Source organism: Papio anubis, chromosome 1, assembly GCF_008728515.1.
Source record: "Papio anubis isolate 15944 chromosome 1, Panubis1.0, whole genome shotgun sequence".
Classification (NCBI taxonomy): Eukaryota; Metazoa; Chordata; class Mammalia; order Primates; family Cercopithecidae; genus Papio; species Papio anubis.
Genome location: NC_044976.1, coordinates 26,954,405 through 26,967,478, shown reverse-complemented (window position 1 = coordinate 26,967,478; position 13,074 = coordinate 26,954,405). Strand labels below are relative to the sequence as shown.

The following is a 13,074-nucleotide window of genomic DNA, read 5'->3' as shown; positions in this document are numbered from 1 at the left end:
TGGGATTACAGGCATGAGCCACTGTGCACAGCCCTTAGAGACTGGGTTTCACCATGTTGGTCAGGCTGGTCTCGAGCTCCTGACCTCAAATGATCTGCCCACCTCAGCCTCCCAAAGTTCTGGGATTACAGGTGTGCGCCACCATGCCTGGCCTCTATTTATTTGTTATTATTTTTTAAATTATTATTATTATTATTATTATTATTTTTTTTTTTTTGAGACGGAGTCTCGCTCTGTCGCCCAGGCTGGAGTGCAGTGGCACAATCTCGGCTCACTGCAAGCTCCGCCTCCCGGGTTCACGCCATTCTCCTGCCTCAGCCTCCCGAGTAGCTGGGACTACAGGCGCCCGCCCCTGCGCCCGGCTAATTTTTTCTATTTTTAGTAGAGACGGGGTTTCACCATGGTCTCGATCTCCTGACCTTGTGATCCACCCTCCTCGGCCTCCCAAAGTGCTGGGATTACAGGCGTGAGCCACCGCGCCCGGCCTTATTATTATTTTTTTTTGAGACAGAGTCTTGCTCTGTCATCAGGCTGGAGTACAGTGGCACGATCTCGGCTGACTGCAACCTCCACCTCCCGGGTTCAAGTGATTCTCCTGCCCCAGCCTCCCAAGTAGCTGGGACTACAGACACACGCCACCACACCCAGCTAATTTTTGTATTTTTAGTAGAGACAGGGTTTCACCACGTTGGCCAGGATGGTCTCAATCTCTTGACCTCATGATTTGCCCGCCTCAGCCTCCCAAAGTGCTGGGATTACAGGCATGAGCCACCGCACCCAGCCTACTTATTTTAAAATACAGATGGGGCTCTTGTAATATTGTTGGGCTGGTCTCGAACTTCTGATCTCAAGTGATCCTCCCAACTCGGCCTCCCAAAGTGCTGAGATTACAGGCATGAGCAATTGCGCCTGGCCTTCTGCTTTCTACTTAAATGGCCATGAACAAATTAGTCTCTCTGAGTCTGTGAAATCCTCTGTGGAATGAATAAAATCCATGTCCCATTTTCTTCACAGGATTATTGTAAGGACTAAGTGAGATAATGGAAACAAAAGTGCTTTTAAAATACTGTGAGTGAGGAATTCAAATGATTCACTTTTATTTTCTCACTAATAAATAAAGATATGGAGGGCAGGGATTGGGTTAGTTGATTACTGCTGGGTAGAAATTATATGCTCAGTAAGGTATGAGTTGCACTCAACCTGGGTAATGTTTCTTTTGTTCTTCTCATTCCTCTTCCTCACCTTAGCCCAAATGCTGATTCCAGCCTTCTACTAGAAAGCCTGACTAAATACGCAATACAAGCTGAAAGCACTTGTCCCAGCAACAGGAGCCCACCCTGCCAATGTCGTGCTGACTCTCCCCACTTTACCTTCCCCAGATGCTGCTGCAGATTGCTGATGATTTTATCGAGAGTGTGGTGACAGCAGCCTGTCAGCTTGCGCGGCATCGCAAGTCCAGCACCCTGGAGGTGAAAGATGTCCAGCTGCATTTAGGTATGTGGTCTTGTTTCTCCCTGAAGTATATATTCAACTGCTTCTTCAGGACTGCCAGGGAAAGTGCAGTCAGAAGAACCTTCATGCCAGAGTCAGACTATTGGGCACTGGGATTTATGTATAAATTCAATAACAGCACCAAATAGAAAAGATAAATCCATCTATGGTAGGGAGAATGAGCCCAGGCATGGGTTTGAAACGAGATTCTGCCACTTTCCAGCTGTATCACCCTATTTTTCCTACCTAGTATCTCTTAGAGTCTGTTTCCTCATTTGTAAAGTGAGGATCATAATATCCTCCTTACAGAATAGTTGTGAGAATTATAGACTATGTCTGTAAAGTGACTGGCACAGGGCCTGCACAAAGTAGGATCTAGTAAATGTAGGTACTGTTATGTCTCCACCATTCAAATGAAACTGTTCCTCAGTGTTCCCTTACAGTTTTAGCTTATTTATGCATTTTCCTCAAGTTTATAATCATAATATACATACAATTTTATATTTTCCTTTTCTACTTAACAGACACTAAATTTGAGTTTGAGTTTTTCTGGGAGATACTCAGCTAACAGTGATAACCATAATCACTTGGAAATTAATAAGCAGCCCTCTGCATTGGATACAATGTGATTAAAAGAAAGATCAGTCTATAACTGTGTGTGTGTGTGTATATATGTATATATTTATGTGTGTGTATATATATAGTATATATAATTTATATATTTATATAAATATATATTTTTTATATATTATATATACTTTATATATATTATACTATATATATATAAGTAAATATATATATATTTTGATCGAGTCTCACTCTGTCACCCAGGTTAGAGTGCAGTGACGCCATCTCGGCAACCTCCACCTCCTGGGTTCAAGCGATTCTCCTGCCTCAGCCTCCTAAGTAGCTGGGACTATAGGCCTGCACCACCACACCTGGCTAATTTTTGTATTTTCAGTAGAAATGGGGTTTCATCATGTTGGTCAGGCTGGTCTCGAACTCCTGGCCTCTGGTGATCCACCTGCCTTGGCCTCCCAAAGTGCTGGGATTACAGTCGTGAGCCACTATGCCCAGCCCAATGTATAACTATAGAGACAGGCCAAATGAATGAGATTCGGTGCAGATCAGTCCATGACTAATTATTGAAAGGCTTCCTTCACAGCGTCAAGAAGCTATTGCCTTGGGGAGGCATTGGTAGTCTAGGTAAAGTAAGTAACACACTTTGGGTAATATTGCTGGTGTCTAGAGAAAAGGACAGATATTCTGGTTTTCTATTAATGTGTAGCAGACCACCCCAAAAACAGTGGCTTAGCACAATAACAGTTGTTGATTTTATTCATGAATCTGGGGGTTGACTGGGCTCAGCTAGTTTTACTAAGTCAGGCAGTGGCTGGGCCTGAGATTGTCTTGAAGGAAAGCATACTAGTTTCCTCGGGCTACCTTAACAAAATACCATAAACCTGGCAGCTTAAAACAACAAAAAATTTTCTCTCACAGTTCTGCAGGCCAGAAATCTGAAATCTAAGTGTCAGCAGGATCATGCTCCCATTGCTGCCCCTAGGGGAGAATCTATTCTTGCCTCCTCCTAGCCTCTGGTGGTGGCTGGCAATCCTTGGTGTTCCGTGGCTTGTAGCTACAGAACTCCAGGCTTTGCCTCAGTCTTCACATGGCCTTTTCCCTGTGTGTCTCTGTCTCTGTGTCTCTTCTTTTCTTCTCACAGGACACCAGTCATATTGGATTAAGGGCTAACCCTACTCCAATGTGATCTCATTTTAACCAATTTCATCTGCAAATAAGATCATATTCTGGAGGTACTTAAGGTTAAGACTGCAACATATCTTTTTTAGGGACACAATGTAAATAACCCATAATGGAAGGCTTCATATCGTCCATGTCTGATGCCTGGTCTAAGAACACTGAAACAGCTGGGATTCTGTAGGCGTCTCCCTCCATCCCTCCCAACCCTCCCATTCCCCTTCACATTCCCCAGTCCTACCCTTCCCATCTTCCCCACCCACCATCTCTCCATATGGTCTCATCCTTTAGCAGTCCCAGGATAGCTAGACTTCTTCACCAACACGGTGAAACCCCGTCTCTACTAAAAATACAAAAAATTAGCCGGGTGTGGTGGCCGGCGCCTGTAGTCCCAGCTCCTCGAGAGGCTGAGGCAGGAGAATGGTGTGAACCCAGGAGGCGGAGCTTGCAGTGAGCCGAGATCACTCCACTGCACTGCAGCCTGGGTGACAGAGTGAGACTCTGTCTCCAAAAAAAAAGAAAGAAAGAAAGAAATATTAGCTGGCCATGGTGGCATGCACCTGCAGTCCCAGCTACTTGGGAGGCCAAGATGGGAAGATCACTTGTGCTGGGGCAGTCAAGGCTGTAGTGAGCCAACATTGTGCCACTGCACCCCACTCTGGGTGACAGAGCGGGAAGACCCTGTCTCCAAAAAAAAAAGAAAAAAAAACCTTGGAGAGGCCATGCCCATTTTTCCCATTTGTAATATAATCCCTCTGTGGAGTTAGTTAGTAGCCAGATGTCCACATTCATCCTCCCTGATCCAAGGGGGTCACATTGCACTCCTGGTACTGCCTTTTTAGTACCTTTATCTCTGTACTGGCTTCTTCCTTGCAGAGCGCCAGTGGAACATGTGGATCCCAGGATTTGGCTCTGAAGAAATCCGACCCTACAAAAAAGCCTGCACCACAGAAGCTCACAAACAGGTGAGGAAATGCCAGAGCCCTGGGGACAGCCAAGGCTGACTCCTTGAGCTACATCTCAGAGTGGATAAACACAGTTACCTTCTAGGGGGTCTCGCTTCCCCCATACAGCAAACTTCACTCTCCGGATCAAGGGTCAGAGAGGGCAAGAGGCAGCAGCAGTCGCCAGGAGATCAATAAGATATTCACCTGGTGCCATGCTGTTCCCACACGTGGTCTGTTTTTTCTCGTAACTTTGTTGAGTGTCACTTAAAACTGTTGATTCTGGGTTCTTCTAACATGGATGGAGCTCACCCCACCATACCTCCTTAATGAAATCTTTCTTCATTGTTGCTGATTGCAACACCATATATGGTCCTATGAAGAGAGGGCAGGTTAAAGAAAGTGAAAATAGGCTGGGCGCGGTGGCTCAAGCCTGTAATCCCAGCACTTTGGGAGGCCGAGGCGGGCGGATCACGAGGTCAGGAGATCGAGACCATCCTGGCTAACACGGTGAAACCCCGTCTCTACTAAAAAAATGCAAAAAAGTAGCCAGGCGAGGTGGCGGGCACCTGTAGTTCCAGCTACTCGGGAGGCTGAGGCAGGAGAATGGCGTGAACCTGGGAGGCGGAGCTTGCAGTGAGTGGAGACCGCGCCACTGCACTCCAGCCTGGGCGACAAAGCGAGTCTCTGTCTCAAAAAAAAAAAAAAAAAAGGAAGAAAGCAAAAATATGCTGTACTTGTTCTGAGAGGTAGTATCCAGGTTGCCATGCTGGACATTCTGGCCTGTGTCCTGGTTTTACCTTTGAACAAGGTTCCCTCTAAACAAGGAACCTAGGAGTCAGTATGAGAATACCACTTCTGCTGTGGAGCAAGTCACCCCCATCTTTGATCAGTCCAACAGCAGTGTTGGCCTCCCTCTGACAAGGCTGTTATCCTTTCTGTCTTAAGTGGCTACTCTGATTTGAAACGTGAGCTTTTTCCAAGCTTAGCAGGCACAACTGGGCAGTCCTGGTTAAGTGCGCCTGCTTCGCCATAGCCTGGTATCTCTGGAGTAGGTATTGGTAGAGCTCACAGAACAAGCCCTAGAGGGAAGCCACCAGTTTCCTGAATGGAAAGATTGCACTGTTCAGAAGAGAGTCCCTCCAAATAATGGACTGTCACTTTGTGCTCCCAAATTAACCATTTTTCAGCCCTATTTATTTAGTCAACAAATGCCATAATATTGGTATTTATTTGGTCAAAAAGAATGAGCAAAGCAGGTTGTTAATTTGGCTAGTGGCTAGTAATAGTAAAAGAATTCAGATCATGAAACCTGTGGATCTGAGTGTTTCCATGATGGACTGTGGTAGAAGTTGTTAGTCTTCAGTTTCCCTTCAATGCAGGTCATGAGGTGTGAAATGTCAGCTCCCTTTGTGTGTGGCAACACTTTGAAATTGAGGCCCTTTCCCTATTGTGTCCATCATCGGAGAAAAGATTGGGGTCAGGGGACCCCAGAAAACACATGCTTGGCCAGGCACAGTGGCTCAGGCCAGTAATCCTAGCACTTTGGGAGGCTGAGGCTGGTGGATCACTTGAGGTTAGGAGTTCGAGACCAGCCTGGCCAACGCAGTGAAACCCTGTCTCTACTAAAAATACAAAAATTAGCCAGGCATGGTGGCATGTGCCTGTAATCCCAGCTACTGGGGAGGCTGAGGCAGGAGAATCGCTTGAACTTGGGAGGCAGAGGTTGCAGTGAGCTGAAATCGTGCCACTGCACTCCAGCCTGGACAATAGAGCGAGATTCCATCTCAAAAAAAAAAAAAAAAAAAGAAGAAGAAGAATAAAGAAAGAAAGAAAACACATGCTTTCCCAGCTTATCCTCTAAATCCTCAAAACTCAAGAGCTGTCACTTTCTCCTGCTTTTAACTTTTTTGCCATTCTGCTAGCCTAGAGCAGTTTGGTAGATGAAGTGGGTCCACTAGCCCATCTAAACATCTCTTGGGGCCTTGCAGACTGCTCTCTGGTTCAAAGGAATCTACTGAGATGCCTTGTGACTGCAGGTCTCTGAGGGCTGCGGCCTACAGTGTAGACCACAAGGCCTGCTAGCCACACAGAATGTTCCAGAAAGCTCCTGACTCCAGCTGCTGCTGCATAACTGCTTATTTCTCTCTCCTTTCAGAGAATGGCATTGATCCGGAAAACAACCAAGAAATAACACATGGAAAGGTCAGGGAATGGACAACAATGTATTTGGAGATACTTGAGCTGAGAACTCAGCCATCTCATCCTTGGATTTTTTTTTTTTGTAATGCTTTACAGAGAAGCATATATTTTTTATTAACAGTGCAGCAATATCTATAATGACTGAGAGGATCTGCCAAAAGAATAAAGCCTCCTACCCCAACTTCCGGTCCCTTTTCCCTGCCATCTCAAAGAGGAGCAATGTATCTTCCAGAGAAGATTTTATTTGTGGTTTATTATATACGTGACTGAATATGGGACAAAGCATTATGGTCTTTTTGGTAAGACAGTATTAGCAGGATTTGTAAAGGGTTTTGTTTCCTTCTCCCTTCCCCTTTTCCCTGTACTTTGTAATGTCAGTGTTTATATGAATATGACTTTCATTTGCTTTTCCAGAATAAAGAAGTTATTAATCCAAAGACAGGGTACCTTTGAAATCCCAGAGGGAGTCAGGACAAGCAAGCCTGGACTGTAGCTCTCTAGTCAGCAGGTGGCAGCATCGTTATTCATTTCTGTGTTTGAGAAAAACTCAGGGATTTTCCATCATTTTACTCCAAGGGAGGCCATAATATCAGCAGGAGTTTGAGTCCAGCTTCTCTGCCATAAGAATTGAGTAGGGTGACCTTCTCTCACGGCCCTCAACTGAAGAGGCATCCTTGTTTTGGCAATGTTATGTACCTAAATATCCTTTTTGGGTTTTTTTGGTTTTTGTCTTTTTTATTTTTTTTGAGATGGAGTCTAGCTCTGTCACCCAGGCTAGAAGTGCAGTGGCGCAATCTTGGCTCACTGCCACCTCCGCCTCCTGGGTTCAAGCGATTCTCCTGCCTCAGCTTCCCGAGTAGCTGGGATTACAGGCACCTGCCACCACACCCAGCTAATTTTTGTATTTTTAGTAGAGATGGGGTTTTCACTGTTGGCCAGACAGGTCTCACCCTCCCAAAGTGCTGAGATTACAAGAGTGAGCCACCGCACCCGGCCTAAAAACCCTTTTGACCTGCTCTTCTGGAACTCCTGGAGAAAGCTGTTTATCCCTTTCCCTGAGAAAGGACGGGAGTAAGCGCCTGTTCTCAGGATAGGCGTGTCTGTGCAGGTGCCCATCTCTTCTTAGTTGCTGGTATCTTTGATCCTGGTGTTTTCACCATCATGCAGAAGAAGCCAGACCCCTTCCAGACCTCAGGGTCATGTCCTTCAGTGGCACCTAGCATCATCCTGTCCTGGGCCCAGCATGGCCCTTGTGGATTGTGAGAGTTCTGTGGGCTCTAGGGAGGATGATTGTCCTACCCAAGGGTCACTAGCACAGGCCCAGCCACCTTGATCTGCTTTGGTCCTCTGCTTCCTGAAGCTTGGCCCAGGATGAGACTCTGCTTTTCAAAACTCCCTCCCACCCTGGGTTAGATCCCGTGTCCCCCTCTTCACAGTCTCACAGATAGACTGAGTGAGCTCCTCAGAGGCTGTAGTAATGTTACCATTGCTGTTGGCTGAAGTTTCAATGCCCCAAAGAGGCAGCCAGCTTCCTTTCCTGTGGTGTCACCTGGTGCTCACTAACAGGTCACTCTTGTGGCCAACCATCAGGATGATGATGTTGAAGGGTTTCACTTTCTCCAGAACCTCCTGATGCCAGTGGTGACACTCATAAAGCGTATTCTGTTGGTGATATCAAACACCAAGGGGCCTCCAGCTGGGTTTCAGTAGTAGGACGAGTCACTGACCTTGGCAGCCAAGGAATCTAGAATTAGTTTTGAGATCTCCACTGAGACAGAAGGGAACACAGGAATTGGGAAAGTTTAATGGAAAGAGCTGGGGTAGAATCAAAAGACCCCAGTTCTTGATTTGCGGTGTGACAAGTAAGTGGCGTCATCCATCTCAGTCTTGTCCTATCTGCATATTGAGGGGCTCGTTCATTCATTCAGCAAGTATTTATAATCCCATGCCTGTCCTAAGCAGAGGGATACAACGATGAATAAAAACACACAGGTGACTGGGCACAGTGGCTCAAGCCTGTAATCTCAGCACTTTGGGAGGCCAAGGCAGGTGGATCACTTGAGGTCAGGAGATCGAGACCAGCCTGGCCGACATGGCAAAACCTTGTGTCTACTAAAAATACAAAAAATTAGCCGGGCAGCTGAGGCAGGAGAATTGCTTGAACCTGGGAGGCGGAGGTTGTAGTGAGCTGAGATTGCACCACTGCACTCCAACCTGGGTGACAGAGCCAGACTTCATCTCAAAAAAAAAAAAGAGACCCAGGGGACAATCCTGTTATTAGATAAGTGTAAAACTGGCACTGGGACAAGGACTTCAAAGGAGAGATTCACAGGTCTGGGGAAGGGGTCTGGTCAGCTGGGGAGAAATTTTGTTAGAGCCGAGATGTGAGAGATCCAGGTGAAGGGTGTAGGGATCTCTTTCAAGGAGAGAAATTTGCCTGGTGTACAAACCTTAAGGCAGTTGAGTGAGGTAAGCTGGGCCAGGCCATGCAGCATGTTGCAGATCCCAGCAAAGAGTGGCCTGTCAAAAAAGTAACAGGAGCCACTGAGGGATTTCAAGCAGAAGTGTAGTGTGTGCAAAGGCCCGCAGGTCTAACAGAGTGTGTCAGTGAGACCAAAGCACAAGGTGCAAGATTAGGAGTGGCTAGAGCTGAGTGGAATGTGAGCATGGAGTGTGGAGAGCTCTCAGGCTTAGTAGTATGCGCCTCATCCTGGCTTCTTTTTTTTTTTTTTGAGACAGAGTCTCACACTGTCGCCCAGGGTGGAGTGCAGTGGCGCGATCTTGGCTCACTTCTAGCTCCACCTCCAGGTTCACACCATTCTCCTGCCTCAGCCTCCCAAATAGCTGGGACTACAGGCCCCCATCACCATGCCCGGCTAATTTTTTTTTTTTTTTTTTGAGACGGAGTCTGGCTCTGTTGCCCAGGCTGGAGTGCAGTGGCCGGATCTCAGCTCACTGCAAGCCCCGCCTCCCGGGTTCACGCCATTCTCCTGCCTCAGCCTCCCGAGTAGCTGGGACTACAGGCGCCTGCCACCTCGCCCGGCTAATTTTTTTTGTATTTTAGTAGAGACGGGGTTTCACCGTGTTAGCCAGGATGGTCTCGATCTCCTGAACTCGTGATCCGCCCGTCTCGGCCTCCCAAAGTGCTGGGATTACAGGCTTGAGCCACCGCGCCCGGCCTAATTTTTTGTATTTTTAGTAGAGATGGGGTTTCACCGTGTTAGCCAAGAAGGTCTCGATCTCCTGACCACGTGATCTGCCCGCCTCGACCTCCGAAAGTGCTGGGATTACAGGCGTGAGCCACTGTGTCTAGCCCCTGGCTTTTTTTTTTTTTTTTTTTTTAAAGCCTTGGTCAGGTGCCGTAGCTCACACCTGTAATCCCAGCACTTTGGGAGGCTGAGGCAGGTAGATCACCTGAGGTCAGGAGTTCGAGACCAACCTGGCCAACATGGCGAAACCCTGTCTCTACTAAAAATACAAAAAATAAGGCCGGGCACGGTGGCTCATGCCTGTAATCCCAGCACTTTTGGAGGCTGAGGTGGGTCGATCACCTGAGGTTGGGAGTTCGAGACCAGCCTGACCAACATAGAGAAACCCAGTCTCTACTAAAAATACAAAATTAGCTGGGCATGATGGTGCATGCCTGTAATCCCAGATAGGAGGCTGAGGCAGGAGAATCACTTGAACTTGGGAGGCAGAGGTTGCAGTGAGCCAAGATTGTGCCACTGCACTCCAGACTGGGTGACAGAGTGAGACTCCATCCCAAAAAAAAAGAAACAGTCTCACTGTCTCACTCTATCACCCAGACTGGAGTGAAGTGATGCGATCTCTGCTCACTGCAAGCTTTGCCTCCCGGGTTCAAGCGATTCTTGTCCCTCAGCCTCCCGAGTAGCTGGGATTACAGGCACGCCACTACATCCTACTAATTTTTGTATTTTTAGCAGAGACAGGGTTTTATGATATTGGCCAGGGTGGCCTCAAACTCCTAACCTCAGGTGATTCGCTTGCCTCAGCCTCCCAAAGTGCTGGGATTACAGGTGTGAGCCACCATGCCCGGCCTCCTTTTTTTAAAAAATTTATTCTTTAAAAACAGAGACCATTTTGCCATGTTGCCCCGGCTGGTCTCAAAATCCTGGGCTCAAGCAATCTGCTACCACTGCCTCCCACAGTGCTGGGATTATAGGTGTGAGCCACTGTGCCCAGCCCATCCTGGCTCCTTAGGAAGGTACATGGAGCCCTCAGTTCAGTGTCCATGCCTTGCAGGTGCTGTGTGTTGTGTGTGTGTTGCAGGCTGTAGTGTGGAAGGCCCAGTAGGCTGGCTCCAAGCTTTCCACTTCTCTTCAGTCTGCATAACTTCTTTCTTAACTGTTGGACATTTTTAGGGCTCTGAGAAACATTCCATCAGATGAGGATTCTGATGCTCAAAACAGATAAAAAGTTTGAAAACCACTGCGCGCGCACACACACACACACACACACACACACACAAAGCCACTGCACAGCCATTGGGAACCCCTGAAGTTTCAGGTGAAGGAGTGGTGTAACTATGTTTGCATGTTAAAAGCCTCTCTGGCTGCCAGTGTGGAGGGTGGAATTGGAAGCAGGCAGGAAGGATACTAGCTGGAAGTTGCTACAGTTTTTTGGACTAAAGGTAGTAAGATTTGAGGCTGGGTGTGGTGGCTTATACCTGTAATCCCAGCACTTTGGGAGGCCAAGGCAGGCGGATCACCTGAGGTCAGGAGTTCGAGACCAGCCTGGCCAACATAGTGAAACCTTGTTTCTACTAAAAATACAAAAATTAGCCAGGCGTGGTGGCGTGTGCCTGTAATCTTAGCTACTCGGGAGGCTGATGCAGGAGCATAGCTGGAACCCAGGAGGTAGAGGCTGCAGTGAGCCGAGATCGTACCACTGCACCCCAGTCTGGGCGACAAGAGTGAGACTCACCTAAAAAAAAGACTTGAAGGCCGGGCGCTGTGGCTCAAGCCTGTAATCCCAGCACTTTGAGGCCGCAGACGGGCTGGATCACGAGGGTCAGAGACCGAGACCATCCCATAACACCCCTGAAACCCGCCTCTACTAAAAAATACAAAAACTAGTCAATGCAGGTGGCGGCTTCCGTAGCTTCCAGCTACTTAGAGGCTGAGGCAGGAGAATGGCGAAACCCGGAGGGGCGGAGCTTGCAGTGAGCTGAGATCCGCCACTGCACTCCAGCCCGGCTAACAGCAAGACTGCACCAAAAAAAAAAAAAAAAAAAAAAAAAAAAGACTTGAGACATTTTCCCAAGGAGTTAACCAAAAGACAGGGGCAGGGGCTGGCTGTAACAATAGGATGAGTTCCAAGGACACAGAAGGAGCCATCTGGGCCCAGGGAGCCATCCTGGAGAGAATCCCCTGTGCCTGCATGGCTTGAAGCTGGGAGGAGGAAAACAGAGTTAAAATAGAGCCTATGGTTGAGGCTGGGGAGCCAAGCTCACTTTGGGAGGTCGAGACTGGCGGATCACGCAGGTCAGGAGATTGAGGAATATCCTCAGCAATACTGAACCTCATTCTCTGTGGGTCAAAATCTTACATGGGTAGGTGTTTCGTAGTTCCAGCTACCGGGAGGCTGAGGCAGGAGAATGGCGTAGTTCCAGCGAGCTTGGCAGTGCACCGAGATCCAGCCACTGCACTCCAGCCTGGCTAGAGCCAGACTGCCTCTCAAAAAAAAAAAAAAAAAAAAAAAAAAAAAAAATTGATGAAGGAGACCAGGTGCAGTGGCTCACACCTGTAATCCCAGCATTTTGGGAGGCTGAGGCAGGAGGATTGATTGAGGCTAGGAGTGTGAGACCAGCCTTGGCAACATAGTGACACCCTGTCTCTGCAAACAATTTATTTATTTATTTATTTATTTATTTATTTATTTTTTTTGAGAGACAGAGTCTCTTCACGCCTAGGCTGGAGTGCAGTGGCCAGATCTCAGCTCACTGCCCGGGCCTGGTTCACGCTTATTCTTCCTGCCTCAGCCTCCCTCTCGAGTAGCTGGGACTACAGGCCCGCCACCTCGGGCCTCGCTAGTTTTTTTGTATTTTTAGTAGAGATAACACTGTGCTAGCCAGGATGGTCTCATCTCTCTTGACCTCGATCCACCTGCCTCGCTTCCCAAAAGTGCTGGGATTACAGGCTTGGAGCCACCGTGTTCGGCCTCTGCAAACAATTTAAAAGTTAGCTTGGTGAAGTTACATCTGTAGTCCCAGCTACTTCGGGAAGCCGGGAGGTGAGGATCACTTGGAGCCTGGTGAGCACAACATTGCAAGGAGTGCGCGATTGCACCACCGCAATGCACCCAGCCTGGCAAACAGAGCACCTGCATTCAAAGCAGCAATGATAGAGTCAGATGGATGATCATAGGATGGACAGGATATTTGTCAATGGATAATTGAATAGAATAAAGACACATTGATGAAGCATTGAACTCATGGAGATAGAGTAGAATGATGGTGATAAGAGGCTGGCAAGGGTAGTGGTAGGGGAAAGTGGGTATGGCTAATGAGTACAAAAACATATTTTTATTTTATTTTTATTTATTCATTTTTTGAGATGGAGTCTCGCTCTATCGCCCAGACTGGAGTGTGGTGGCGTGGTCTCAGCTCACTACAGCCTCTGCCTCCCAGGTTCCAGTGATTCTCCTGCCTCAGACTCTG

At 47.6% G+C, this 13,074-nt stretch overlaps 1 protein-coding gene across 3 annotated transcripts in view; it reads left to right on the top strand.

The window, feature by feature from the left end:
• Window positions 1–6,832, top strand: part of TAF12 (TATA-box binding protein associated factor 12) — a 36,494-nt gene extending 29,662 nt beyond the window's left edge. For all 3 annotated transcript variants that reach the window (XM_017958895.1, XM_003891454.5, XM_017958902.3), the window contains 3 exons: window positions 1,380–1,494; window positions 4,126–4,214; window positions 6,352–6,832. In XM_017958895.1, the coding sequence (XP_017814384.1) occupies window positions 1,380–1,494; window positions 4,126–4,214; window positions 6,352–6,387 (240 nt within the window). In that variant the 3' untranslated portion in view covers window positions 6,388–6,832. The remainder of the gene's footprint in view (window positions 1–1,379; window positions 1,495–4,125; window positions 4,215–6,351) is intronic.
• The last annotated feature ends 6,242 nt before the right edge of the window (window positions 6,833–13,074 follow it).